Source organism: Mizuhopecten yessoensis, unplaced genomic scaffold (genome assembly GCF_002113885.1).
Source record: "Mizuhopecten yessoensis strain PY_sf001 unplaced genomic scaffold, ASM211388v2 scaffold3601, whole genome shotgun sequence".
Classification (NCBI taxonomy): Eukaryota; Metazoa; Mollusca; class Bivalvia; order Pectinida; family Pectinidae; genus Mizuhopecten; species Mizuhopecten yessoensis.
The window spans coordinates 96,405-110,460 of NW_018405126.1; the positions used below are offsets into that span (position 1 = coordinate 96,405).

The 14,056-nt window shown below is 33.5% G+C and overlaps 1 protein-coding gene across 1 annotated transcript; it reads right to left on the reverse strand.

Annotated features, from left to right (window-relative positions):
- Positions 1 to 225: 225 nt before the first annotated feature.
- LOC110447761 (ubiquitin carboxyl-terminal hydrolase 46-like) lies at positions 226 to 13,369 on the reverse strand. Its single transcript, XM_021493658.1, has 9 exons — positions 13,280 to 13,369; positions 11,881 to 11,961; positions 10,307 to 10,526; positions 9,942 to 10,022; positions 8,848 to 8,978; positions 7,705 to 7,865; positions 7,125 to 7,257; positions 6,671 to 6,814; positions 226 to 5,739 (listed from the first exon to the last, which is right to left on the reverse strand). The coding sequence occupies exons 1-9, from the start codon at positions 13,280 to 13,282 to the stop codon at positions 5,638 to 5,640; spliced, it is 1,056 nt and encodes a 351-aa protein (XP_021349333.1). The 5' UTR covers positions 13,283 to 13,369; the 3' UTR covers positions 226 to 5,637.
- Between the last annotated feature and the right edge of the window lie 687 nt (positions 13,370 to 14,056).

Consider the following 14,056-nt stretch of genomic DNA (forward strand, 5'->3'; position numbering starts at 1 on the left):
GGATACAGTATGATGTGTGACTCTGTGGGATACAGGATGATGTGTGGCTCTGTAGGATACAGTATGATGTGTGGCTCTGTGGGATACAGTATGATGTGTAGCTATAAAGCAGTGCTGTAGTATACTGTCATTATAAGAAAGGGAATAGAGACTATTAAGGTTACCGGTAAGTCAATAGGTGTTGTTCTTGTCAAATGGGATTGAGACCATGTGACACGTACATATCACACCCCTCATAATAAGATAACAGAGACCACACACGAGAGAAATGTACTATTTGTACATACAAATATAACAAATCATTAACCTTCAAACATTGCTATTACACACCATTATAATTGTTTGCAATTGTTTCTGCAATTCTCTTAATTACTGCATATATGTCATTATTGGCAATTAAGACAAAATTAATTGTATATTATACATATTACTACGATACATTTACAATCTGATTATGATACATCATACACAAGCTTACCTAAGTGCATGGCTGCTTTAACAGACATCAGCTTTTGAATTATTTCTATGCCATCCCATACACAGATACTGTTTTGACATTATCCAGTTATTTATCTGTGTTAATATTCCCTTTGATCATCCTAATAACACCAGTTTAAGCCACAGCATGAGTTAGAAAAAAAATATCATGTAATTAATTGAATGTTTTTTGTACATTCTAAAAACAGATCAAGATCAAATTATTGTAATACTGTAGTCTTACAGCCTTTTTTCTACCGGATATGATTTTGCCGATCTGCGACACGGTGCCTGTCAAAAATATCTCGCTGTGTAAACCTCTATCACTGTTGGATTATGTATTAATATTGAAGCCTTTTCTTAATGAAAAAAAAGTCTTTTTTTTGTTCAAGCGCATGTCCCATTGATATACTACTGGAGAAGATTTCAAACGGAATAATACTAAAACTACGCGGTGGAAATTAACCGATGAAAATGTGAAGATATGTAAGATATCTGATGAGTACACATACATAAAGATGGTATTGAGTAGTGACATCACACGACATCAGGCAAATTAACCACTTACAAACAGAAGCGAAAATCCTTGTTGTCCTTATATATATGTGTGTGTGTGCAGGGAAATGTTGAATTCTTTAACTCAGTCACCCCTGAAAACTAGGGGACTATTCCAACCTTTGATTTGGAAGAGTTCAAACGTGTCTTCAGGGGGGAATGAGTTAATTTACATCAAAGATGAACCTGCGAACTGTAGACAGATTCAGCTCTCATTTTGTTATTGGTATTAATTGTGATTTTTTTTTTCAATTAACAAATCATACGCTGTTTCAATTAATTACAAATCGACAAAAGTAATAAATCTGAGGAGTGATATGACACATTTTGTTGATTATATCTAAAGTAAGGAAAAGAAAAAAATACAATATCAAGGAAATTGTAACAATTGGTAAAATGGTGATTTACATAAAAAGGGTTACATATGTGCATGCTTTTTTAACATCACACATACTTAATAGGATTTAATAGGATATTAGTGGATAGAGGCAGCTGCCTCTATATACACATGAATATAATTGAAATACAATTTGGTAAACATAAAATAAGCCTATACACAAGACGCTGTATGATCGTACTTCAACTCAAGATCTTTCCAGAATTCGTCCAAGTTTTTCTCAAAGTCAAATGCGTATGGCTTATTCAAAACTACTGTATATTAATTGAACTGTAATCAAATGAAGATATCCCGTTATGTTGCATAAAGATGTGTCTAAATATTGGATAAGAAATACTAAGTACTAGTAATAGCACTGATAGGGAACATGTCGCATGATCGACATACATACTCAAATCTGGCTTCCTATATATACACTAGTGTTACATTAAAATATATCAACAAAGACACTTTGTTTTGCAATCAGTATCATCCATTAAGCTACACGTTTAACATATTCAATTGATTGTACACATGATATAAATATACAAGGTTACAGGAATGTCAATCAAATCCCAAACTATTGAGGAGAACTTGAATTCTGGAAAAACAAATTTCTTTCAATCCAAACATTTATTTGTTTAAAAATACTGAATTTGCTTCAAATTTGAAATAATATTAACATATCAATTTTCTTTATCTAAATATAAGTGTCTACATTTAACTTTACCTATAAGAATGAATTTATTCTCAGTTAAAAGTAAGTTAAAAAACATTGTTTCCTTATTTTTTCTGAAAGTATATTGCTAATGCAGTTGATATTTCTGAACAGAAAGGATATTTTAAAAATGCGATAAAAAACACCAAATAATTTCAATATTAAAGAAAGTTCAATGGCTTAAATTAATTTAGGAAAACTCAATTATTTTTGAGAAGTCATGGCCGGATCATATGATCTACCAAAGGTTTTCATAAATGACCTGTTTTCATTTTGCACCAATCATTTTTTGGTCAGTTGTATGCCCACGATACTTGACAGGTTGTAAAATGCCACAGGGATTTCTGAATTCAACTGTTTTCATTAGAAAGCATTATGCATAAAATTAAGCTGTGATGGTAAGGACTGGGGTGAACCATATTCAAATATTGTTATAAATTGCTTTGTTCATCACACACATGTAAAACTGAACTGCAACGTACAAATAGCATACCAGTGCAAGACATTAAAAGAGATGTAGGCGAGAATGATTTACGTCTCCTGCCGTCATATGCTACAAATATTTTGGTAATACAAGTACAGACTTGAGGGGAAAAAAAAATATTACATTCCACTTCAAAATTAACAATAAAGCTTAAATAAGGAAACTGAATTGTATATTGACAATTGTAATAAAGCAAAGCTAACAATATCAACTGATAATGTTTTAGAATTTCTCTATTCTTGAAGTTAAGTCTGTCTGTCTGTACTGTACATGGATATAAAGTTTTCGTTTCCTATTGCCTATCATTTTCAAGCAACTCCCCAGAGCCATTTTTATATATGGACCATACTAAAACCCAATCTAAAAGAATCATCCATTTACTTTTTATGATAACTCATATCAGACTAGTATTCATTTCTATGCCTCTTTTGTGGATTGATTCAGTATTTCTTTGTTTGGAGCTGCCAAACAGTTATACAATCTGGTACACATGTAAATGTCAACAGAGAAGAGAGTGTCTGAAGTACTGTCTAGTATACATACTTGAAAATGGAAGAAGTGAGTGGTACCCAAACTTTGTCCAGCAGTAATCTAAACAGTATCAAAGAGTTCAGAATCTACTTGGTATAGTACAGCACTAGTATTTACTGTCTTTTCTTGTTTACAGTGATTTATTGAGCATACACTGGGTATTTACATATTATAACACATATCTAATATTTAAATTGGTTTTGGCCCTTGATCATACCATAGAATAGAATTACAATATAATCAATTACTTGATATACTGATGAGTATGTGTCCCATAACCAACCCCAACTGGCTGGTTTTAAATATGAAGGTGATGCTTATTATAATTTCATTCTTTCTTAAAGGCCACAAGCATTTCTGTTCTGTAAATTCGAACTATAGCTCCTGCACCAATAAATTAAAGAAAATGTTAAACTTAAAAAGACACTAATTACCTACAGTATACTCAGAAATTGTTTGTACTAGAAGCTTCAGATCCATATTGCCTATCTACCTCATATTTTTTATATATATATTTTTTTTTTGACGAGAAGTCTACAAAAATATAAATATTTGTACTATTTTCTAAAGGTGACAGCTTGAAATCCCAGGATTTTTAGGTTTTGTTTTCAGTTTTATCTATAAAAGATATTGTACATCATAACTTCTCAGTGTGTGATTGAGCTATAATTCAGAAGCTTGATACAACCCTGTGTTACAGATAGAAACAAAACATGATCCTATCAATATGACATTTGTATTCTGAGGTATTTCTTACATAGCATTATATCAAAAAGTACATTTGCATCAAGCTACTCCGATCAAAATGAAATGAATTTCACTTCGACATAAGAACCTTTAGTAGAAATGTTTCAATCCAATCACTCTTCATTATTAATCATATCTTACTAATATCTATAGTTGAAGCATGCAAATTTTAATATGGAAACAACCTGTACAAATGTGGAAATGCATAAAATGACTGAATAAGTATATTTACTCTTCAAGAGGAAAATTCATTGCCTTTCATTAATAAAACCCTATTGACTGACACAAAACTGTAACTGTCACATCTGGACAAGTTGTAATTGCAAAATATTGTACAATTTCTCAGGTCTAAATTAATAAATAATGTGATCATACCTATAATACAAACATTGCACAGAGGTCAGATTACAAAGTACTGATAAATCACTTCATTCTGCAAATATATATTTCTCAGTCATACTCCATTTCTGTTTCAAAGAATTCAAATTCAACATGATTTTGTTTTATTATGACGAATAATCATAAACCAAATATCAACACCAACTAAATCTACAGACTTTGGTTAAGCATACATATTTCTTTTTTTTTTTTAAATAAAATTTACCATAAAGGTTATTTTTGAAGAGAGCTTAAATATTGAACATAAATCCATGATGTCCCCACAAAAAAAACCTGTTTCTGTGTATTGATTTCATTATAAGCTAGGGTTGAGAGACATAATAAATTGATGGTGTATCTAGGATGGCCAGTTAGACTAGGTAGGATGATCGACCAGTCTTGTTTGATAATCGTTAACATGATTAGTGTCAATTAAACAGTTGACACATTTTCTGCCCTTAATAGGTGTTTGACCAGTGACCCATGAAATGAATGCCCAAATGTTATGTGAATTTTATGATTGGTTCTATATCTATATAACTTGACTGTGTAAATATCATCACCTGTATTTGCTGAGTTGATTTTTGTTTTGTTTATATGATATGCATGTAGACCTACACTGTTGAGGTCAACTTTATCACTAATAACATGGTAAGCCTCTTATCTGCCACTCTAAATTTCATTTAGACCTCTTCATTTTCACATGAACAATTTGTATATAATACATGATGATTTTTTATTTCAATAAAATATTAGCTTATACTCAAGCATATTGTTGATACACATAGTAATTTCTTGTTTCATATTAAAACTCATTGCTACATTTAACAGTCAAAGCACTATTGCAAATCAGGTGAATGATTTCATTTCCAAATCTGGTACAAATGCCATAAAAAAGCTGTAACATTCGAATTGTTACCTCAACTTCAGATCTAATTTTTGTTCAGCTGAGACAAACAGTAGCACCACTAGCCATCCTTGACAAATTCACACCAATGTTAAAATACCCCAAAACAAAAAATTCAACTTTCGACATAATCCTGTGTTTCTTTTTTTACCACTTTTTTTTTAGCTCTACAGCTAAGGGGCCAAGTACCTACTGCCTTCATCTGGAAGAGAATTTGTAGATTGAATACTCCTGTAAACAATGCATCAATTGACCTCAACAACAACATATCACGATTCACAGACACAGTGGTCTACTCTCGTTCACTCAAATCTACGTTTACATCCTTAAACAAAACAGGAAGTAAAAACATCAAAGATTAAAACAAAATATCACAATTCTATTAAGTTCACACACTAATCAACATGCTCGAGGTTTTCCTCCCAAACAAGCACTTCTTTGTCCGACTAGCATCCATGGCAGATTCATTCCCGGGATTGATAAAACAAAATATAACCAGTCTCTGAGTTTTTCTGTAAATCCGAAGGCAATCCGTAAAAGTCTTCTATAGCATTGGAATCAATTTTCTGGAAGAGAAATAAATGTTTCAGAAATATCATAGACCTGTAAGTCACAGATAATCATGACATTCTCAAAGCAGATTTCAGCTAACACTTCCCATGTATTAGCTGAAACCAATGCTTTTAAACGTTAGTACCTTACAGAAACAAACTTTTTTCACAAGAGAATCACCGGGGTAATGTAATCAGGGTAATGTAATAGTTAATACTATACTATTTAATCAAAGGGAAGGAACTCTGTCTCATGCTAGTGTTCACAAATAATACAGTTAATACTATACTATTGAATCAAAGGGAAGGAACTCTTGTTTCATGCTAGTATTCATAAACACAATTAGAAACTAGAAATTGTTGGTAACAATCTGACGGACTTTTCATCACAAACCTTTTTTATGCTCGTGGTTTTTATCTTCTTTGAAGAAAAGTTCAAGTTAACCATATTACTGAAAGAAGCTTTGTTTTTCGTTTAAAATTAATCAAAATACTGATACAATGGCAAAATTGAAGAAAAAATAAATAAATCATAGCTCCCTTACCTTTATATAACTTGAGTCAAGAGTCTCACTATTTTTACAAACTGATTTTCACACAATACATGTACCTTTAACTTTTCTTTCGAAAACTTCCTTGACATAGTCTCTAAAATGTTTGGTAATTAAAATTCATTTGTTGTTTTCTTGAATTTTGGTCAATGTTTTTAAGATATTAAAATGTTCAATCCGCTTAAGATTTTCATAACTATATTTTCTTGAATTTTCAAAATCCCCAAAAAAAGTTGTACTTTTTAATTTTAACTTTGTTCAAAAACCTTATGCACGGAATATGGTTTATAGGAAAACCAATTTTACGCACTCAATTAAAAGAAAACACTTGTATATTGATATTACGCAACCTTATTCTGGATGATTGTTTAATATGAAATGCGAGATGGACTTACATCAACAATATCATCGTCAAACAGGAACCAGAAGCCGTCACTCTTAACAATACTGATGTAGTGTCCTCGGTTGAGGCTGCTGCCGATATGAATCACCACGGCTACCAGGTCGTACATTCGGTCAGGGTTACAAGCGTCATCCGACTAAACACAAATACGTTTCATTTTAATATCTTTACTTTCCTATAAGCTTAAGAAAAGTCCAATTCTAATTTGTTAACGTCACAATTAATAGGGTTCAAATACGAATTAGAATTTTTTCACGACAACCTACACATGTCCCTGTCTGTGTATTTGATTCGTTACACCAGCAATCCATAATGTAATACATTTTTTATTTTATGAAAAAGAGACAAAAACTATATTTGTTAAAATATATACTTTGGAATAAAGTGAATTTATATCATAGTTATATGATAGTCTTAAGTCTACTAGAATTGGATTGGTCACTTACTGTATTAAACAATCGTAACTCTAAGGGAAAGACAACTCTGTATGACAACTTGGTAAATCGGTTCATCTGTTCCATGTACTTGAACCTCTTCAGGTGCAGAGCCAGAATCTGAGGCAACTTTTTCACTCTCATCCTAGAGAACAAACAACATAGGGTGAATTGGTCTTCTTAGAATGTGGTTAACTCATTCATCCCTGAAATTTCATAATGAACTATTCCAAACTTTGAAATGGAAGAGTTCAAATGTGTCTTCAGGGGTGAATGAGTTAAATAAAACCAAATGTACAATATTGCAAAATTCACATCAAGTCATCGTATTAACGTAATTCTGACTGGTAATGACTTATATAGTACCGGTATATGATGACAAACAAGAAATTTTGACAATTATCATACAATATATATTTAATACTTTAAGCAGTTTTCTAAATTTTGAAAAGGAATATTCTTATTTTATAAACATATTTTTCACAAGTTCAAAGGACCAGTTAGGTTAGGTGATTCACTAGTCCTTGCTGAAATCTACTAGTCCAGGACTAGTGGACTAGTGTTAGCGTCGACTCCTGCTGTGGATTCTAACCTTTTCTGGGCCTCCTGTTTACTACAGCATCCCTCGCAGTAGTACTTGTGCTCTGCACAAAGGGTCTCTGTGCTGCTGAAACCCCGCAGACAGTGTGTGATAGAGGTGTTCTGTTCTACGTCTACAGACAGGTCTAGGAAATCCTCATCCTTACTGCTGACCTGCAAAACACAAAATCCAACTTGGATTAACATCAACAACTGACATAATGATAGATATTCTCTTAAAAGTGGTGGTTTGTTGTCAGTTGATCGTGATAGACAAGGTATATAGCGTACAACAATAATGTAAGTCAATTTCCAAATTTCAAAAAGTCACAAGGTCTTTCATATAAACACTGTACATATGTGTGTATCTCAGAAATACTGGGTAGAGCTGAGGTTAGGACCGGAGTTAAGCTGACTCAAGTGTATTATGACTAGAGATTGACCTTCCTGAGCATGGACTTTCTCTATCCAAGATAAAAATTGCTGTAAGCCCAGTCACTCTGCTGAACACAGGTATTGAAGAAGTATCTTTGATTCAAGTACTCCCACTTAAAAGATGTTCCAACTTTAACCACAGAGAATTAATCCTGTAAACTGTTTCTTCTTGAAATACAGTATTCAAAAGGTAAGCAAATGCTTCAAGTGATACTCAAGTAAACAATCCTATGGGCCTACAATACCCTATTTAAGGATAAGGAAAGGTTACATCTACCCATTGCAATCCCATAAATCACAGAGGCTGTTTAGAAGTACGTCAAATTGTCTAAAACTTTTGAAATCATATGTTTTGAGACTATATAATGATATTAGGTCAACAAATTATATCAGTAGAGCTCCGCTGTGCATTGACTATACCACTCACCCTCTCCGTCTTCTCACTGTTTTACCCATTCACCCCCCAAGTCACAATTGAACCTTACCAAATCAAAGACTGGGCAAGTCCATTTTAGAAATATAGGGGTGAATGGGTTAAACAAACCGTTTTCATAGTTCCAACAACTGATCATTTTGGTCATTATTTCCACTTGTTCCCTGTGTGCACTTCTACCATATCAGTGTATACAAACGTCCCCGAGTGTCTACAACTTTTCCTCTCACAGTTCATACATATTGTCTTCAAAAGTTCTGTCTCAAATAAACAATCCCTATGACTTACCGTCTCACAGTTTAGACACCGTGTCTCGTTCGTGAATGTCCCCTGGAACAGGTCCTCCACCCATGTGGGTTCTGACTTGGAACCAGGCTGGTTATCACTCCCTCCATTCTTTGGCTTAGTTCCCTGTTTTTCTGTAATTATTAAATAGGACGTTTAATGGTACTTTATAGGAGTTTTACTTGATTTCTGTGGTGTTTATACTGTGTAAGGGGTGATTATAAGGTGTATGCCTTAATACATGTATAGACATTATATAAAACCAAGCTCTTGATTGACCATGATTAGGGTTTCCGATAGTCATTTTATCTAAGTTTATTTGCTACTTTATCAAATCTGTATCAACTGGTCTTCACTCATATACAATAATATTACATTTCAGATATACACTAAACATGGATCTCCATAACATTGCATGATTAGATATCTGGACAGCTGGTATATAAAATCTACACATCAGGTCATTTATCATCCCTATATATAGAAGTCAGTGAGCATTCACATACAGATGTCAAAGAGTCCCCCTGTATAGAGAGGTCAGTGCACCCCCCCCCCCCCTTCCCGGTATTAAGGTCAGTGAACCACCTGTATACAGAGGTCAGTGATGCTCATCTGTAAAATATAGAGATTAATGGTCCCATCTATGTTTAAAGTGGTCATTGACACACACACCCTCCCCTACGTATACAGATGTCAGTGATGCCCATCTGTACATGGAGGTCATTGCTTCCCATCTGTACATAGAGATCAATGGTTCTACCTATTGCCAGTCATTGGGTGCTCGGGTGATACACTGGATAATGCACTAGCCTTTCACCAAGGTAACGGGGGTTTGATTCCCAATCACACATAACGGTATTAAGTAGCCTGTTCGACTAACTGGGTTTTCTCCAGGTACTCTGGTTTCCTCCCACGTTAAGACCATGCATGCTACCATCTGGGCTAACAAGAGTGATTTATTTAAGTTGAAATAACTTGTTACATGATTGTTGTAAAATAAATAAAGTTTATATTTGGTCCCATCCTTAAAAACAATGGTCTATCATTGATCCACCCTGTGTTAGTGTACTAAGGTCATCGAGTCTAGTAAAATGTACCTTGGAGCAGCTCGGACACCCTGTTGAGTAAGTAGTTGAGGAACTCATGTGCATCTTGCTGCATGTAGTTGTCGAAAAGTTCTGTGCAAGGAAAGATGCATCTTATTACTACCAACATAAGGTGATTTTACTTAAAAATTACCATTATGACTCAAACACATAGATTAGCCCTTCATATGAATTGTATCATTCTTCACTTGGCATTTTTAACATCAATTTGCAAAAATTAAATCTTTTGTCTGTAAAAAAGTCTTGTTTTTCCCTAAAAAATATTTTAACTCATAAGTAAAATGTAAGACATGGAAATGGAAATTCAGAGTAAAAAGCATCACACTTTCAATCTGCCCCGATCAGCATATGCATACCATATTCCTTGCGCAACCTTGTGATGAATTTCTTTGGAGCAATAGTTCCGACCTTCTTTTTCTGCGTTGCTATGTTGTAGAAGAGGTCGGCTAGACAGGTCAGCAGGCTCTCCTTCTTGTTGTTCTTCTGGTGTTGTTTGTACTGCAACACCTTCTCTCGGAATGGCCGACAGAAATACAGTGCTTGTAGAACCGAATTACAGTAACAGGTGTTACCAAACTGAAAATACACGAAGTCATCTAACTCTATAGTTTCTAATATGGTCACTTCAACAATATATTATATATATATGCACAGGTTCAATTACATGGCAATGTAATTAATTAAATCACAAATCCAGCATCGCTGACCTCTGTATACAGGGGGATCAATTTGAATAAGTTTTAATTGATGTGAAAAGCTTCTTTACTATAACGACAATTTAACATGTTCTAATATTTTCAGTCAAAAGTTTTAACTAGAACTACCTGTATAACATTTTAAAATTATATTAGAACTTTGGTTGCTGGATTTGTGATTGAATTAATTACATTGCCATGTAATTGAACCTGTGCATTTGCCTGCAGGCATTAATAGGCGCAAGGAAAGACAATGGCCATGAGTGATAGAGGTGTGCATTTAAAACTGCAATAACCCAAAATATTTGAGAAAATCTGATACAGTTTAAAGATTTAAGAACTAATTTGATAATGGCCTACTATTGAAATAAAATTTGAAAAACTTGAAAATGGATAGTAGTACTTTACAGTTTATGAAGTTTAGTGGATAATAAAGATAGCCACACTCCTGGGAAAATCTTTGCTCAAGTGCAGATAAATAATCACCTGGTTGATAGTTTTCCCAGGGGCCGACACTAACACTATAGTCCGCTAGTTCTGGACTAGCAGATTTCAGCAAGGACTAGTGAGTCACCTAACTAAACTGGTCCTTTGGACTTGTGAAAAATATGATTATAAAATAAGAATATTCCTTTTTAAAATTAAGAAACCTTTGCTCAAGTGTGGATCACCTGGTTGATAGTTTTCAAACTATCTCAATCTGCGTGACAATGTTCCTTAAATATTTATTTTATGGCTGTTTTGTGCCATTGTCATCTGATCTGTGTTCCCATAAATTATGCAGTTTGTAACTAATTAAGAAGATGTCAGGCCAAACAGCAACAAATGAGAACTTAGAAAATCTGTTGAGTGATAATAAGGACAGTAATTATAATATAAAAATAAATATATAAGATATTTGAAGATTTTTTTTAGCTAATGTGTATTTTTTTTTGCCAAAATGTTGGAAAAAAAAGGATTGGATGCAAAAAAATACCATTGGTTGGGAAACCAGAAGAAAAAAATATTTTTCTGCCTTATCAAAATTATTTGCTAACAGCATTTTACAGTGAAACACATACATGATGAAAATGAAAGCATCGACTAACACAGAGCTGAGCTAAAGAGAAATTCCCTCTAGCTCGAAGCTAGAAGACGACCGTAATCCTATATGCACAATTAAAACCTGCAACAAATGTATTAAAGTACATTGTACCTATTCAAAATTAAGAATGATTCTATAAACCAATACTTACATTCACTAATCCGAAGTAGTGTTCATTTGCAGGCAACTGTTCGGATCCAATTTCCTTCTCTAGCTGGGAAGCATTGTTTCCCTATAAAGAAATTAAGAAAATAGTGTCAGGTGATGAACAAATGTAATTTCACTTTTCACTTTCAAGAAATCACATAACAGTAATTGTGCACTTCGAAAATGATTTACCTTAACTCCTTTCTCTCAACATTTCAAATTTACACAAAAAAAAATGGTTTCCTACCTGATGAATAGAGTCATCTATTGAAAACGCTCATGATATACATTTTGTATAACCAACTCAATTCATCACTCCAAGAAACTGACAAAAGCAAAACTCATTCTTTGATTAAAATTTGATCTGGCCGAATGCACTATTGTAATTAACTTCTTGTCACCTGTACATGTCTGTCTGGTCTTTGCTTAGCTAGATCTAGACCTCAATATTTTTGCCAATTTCATACTACAGAACATCATCGGGCTGTGACATTTTACCAGATACATTAAAGCAGATATATTAACGGGCAGTAAAACCTGATGAAAAAAATACTAGTCTCATCTGGCTTATCAATAAGCTGTGATGAAATGTCCGACATACAAATGCAAGATGATCTAAGAATCGGGTGGGGTGGGGTCATGTGAGAGTGGATGGTTGATAGGGACCACACTGTGTTTTCAGACTCAATAAACGTGCAGTTACCACGAAGCCTAATATCCATCGTGTAGTAATATAATGTACAAAAGGTAGCTACTTAGTTTTGGTAAGTGATATAATCAAATTTTACATAACATATTTTTAAAATCCATATTGACAATTAACAGAATACGTGGCTTTTATATTTTCTAAAAATTGACCTTTAGTTCGCATTATAGTGTAATGACACGGACTTAGATAATCTAATTCCGTGGTAATGACCATGATGACAAACTTCAAAAAATATTATTTGAACTGGCGAAGGATCAAATATGTTTCTGAAGGACCTACAATGTAACTTAGCTACTGGTCAGTAATAGGACAGTCTCACAAGTCGAAGACTTACAACGTGCGAACAGTAACAATATTATATAACATATGCAACTGGAATCATAAAGAATGTACGTCCGGACAGTTCGATTTAAAAACATTTCATTTTATTTAAATCAATAAGCGACACACATTATTTTACACAAAATCAACCGAATATGTCTTCATTTCTTGTCAGCAGTCAGCTTTTGAACATACTGTCAGCAAGGATCAAACATCAATGATCTGATCATCAGGACGGAAATGAAAGTTCCACTGTTACGTATACATGGTTATATCGTCAAACCAAGAAAACCTGAAACATGTCTCGACAACGCTGTGCGAACCGGCGTCCTCACATAACAAATAACTAAATGACGATATCAAAACTACAAACCATAGTTGTGGATCCTCACGGTACCTAAAATGCTTCAACAGTCTTCGTTTATTTACACCGGCGCCATATTTGTTCTCATGTCATGTCTAATAATGGATCAGAAGCACTTGTTCCGGAAGTTACTCCGACTTTCATTTGAGTTATTTCCCTTTATTGGCGAACAGCCGTTGTTCGGAGTAACTTCCTTTCTTTCGAATATTGATTTACTTTGAAGAAGAAAAAAATCTGATAATTTTGATCACTTGAAGTTGGATGCCTGATACTAAGTTCTTAACTAGGGGAGATAATTCAGCTAGTAGTAAAATGAAATGGAGAAATTCTTCATAAAAACGCAGGTTTTAAAAAGAAANGGGGAGATGCACTTAAGAGCAAAATATTAACACTAAGTGAACAAAAAAAAATGAACTTAATGGCAACAAATCACATATTAGCAAAATCTTTTGCACTTAAATACAAAAAGCACATAATGCAAACACTTTTTCTTCATTATGTAGTGATCTTTTCACATTATATACCTTCGCACTTTCGTACAAAGTACAAAAAAATATCCTCATACCCCTTTCAACAAAATGAATGATTCCAGTACCCATTTTTGAAACGTTTCTAACACTTCAATGGAAAAAGTTGTTTTTGCAAAACAAAAACAAAAAACATGTTTCACTTCATTGATTTTTTTTGGCTCTAAAGTGCGAAAGAACAAATAGTTAATGATAACTACATAATGACTAAAAGCTATGTAAAAACCATTAAGTGCAAAAGAACAATTATTTAAAGATT

Bases quoted from the DNA above. Each gene is read 5' to 3' on its own strand.
- LOC110447761 (XM_021493658.1), bottom strand. The intron at 10,527-11,880 runs GTAAGTATTGGT...GTGTATTTTCAG, and splicing joins ACTACTTCGGATTAGTGAAT to TTTGGTAACACCTGTTACTG. The intron at 6,815-7,124 runs GTAAGTGACCAA...ATTTGTGTTTAG, and splicing joins AGTTACGATTGTTTAATACA to TCGGATGACGCTTGTAACCC.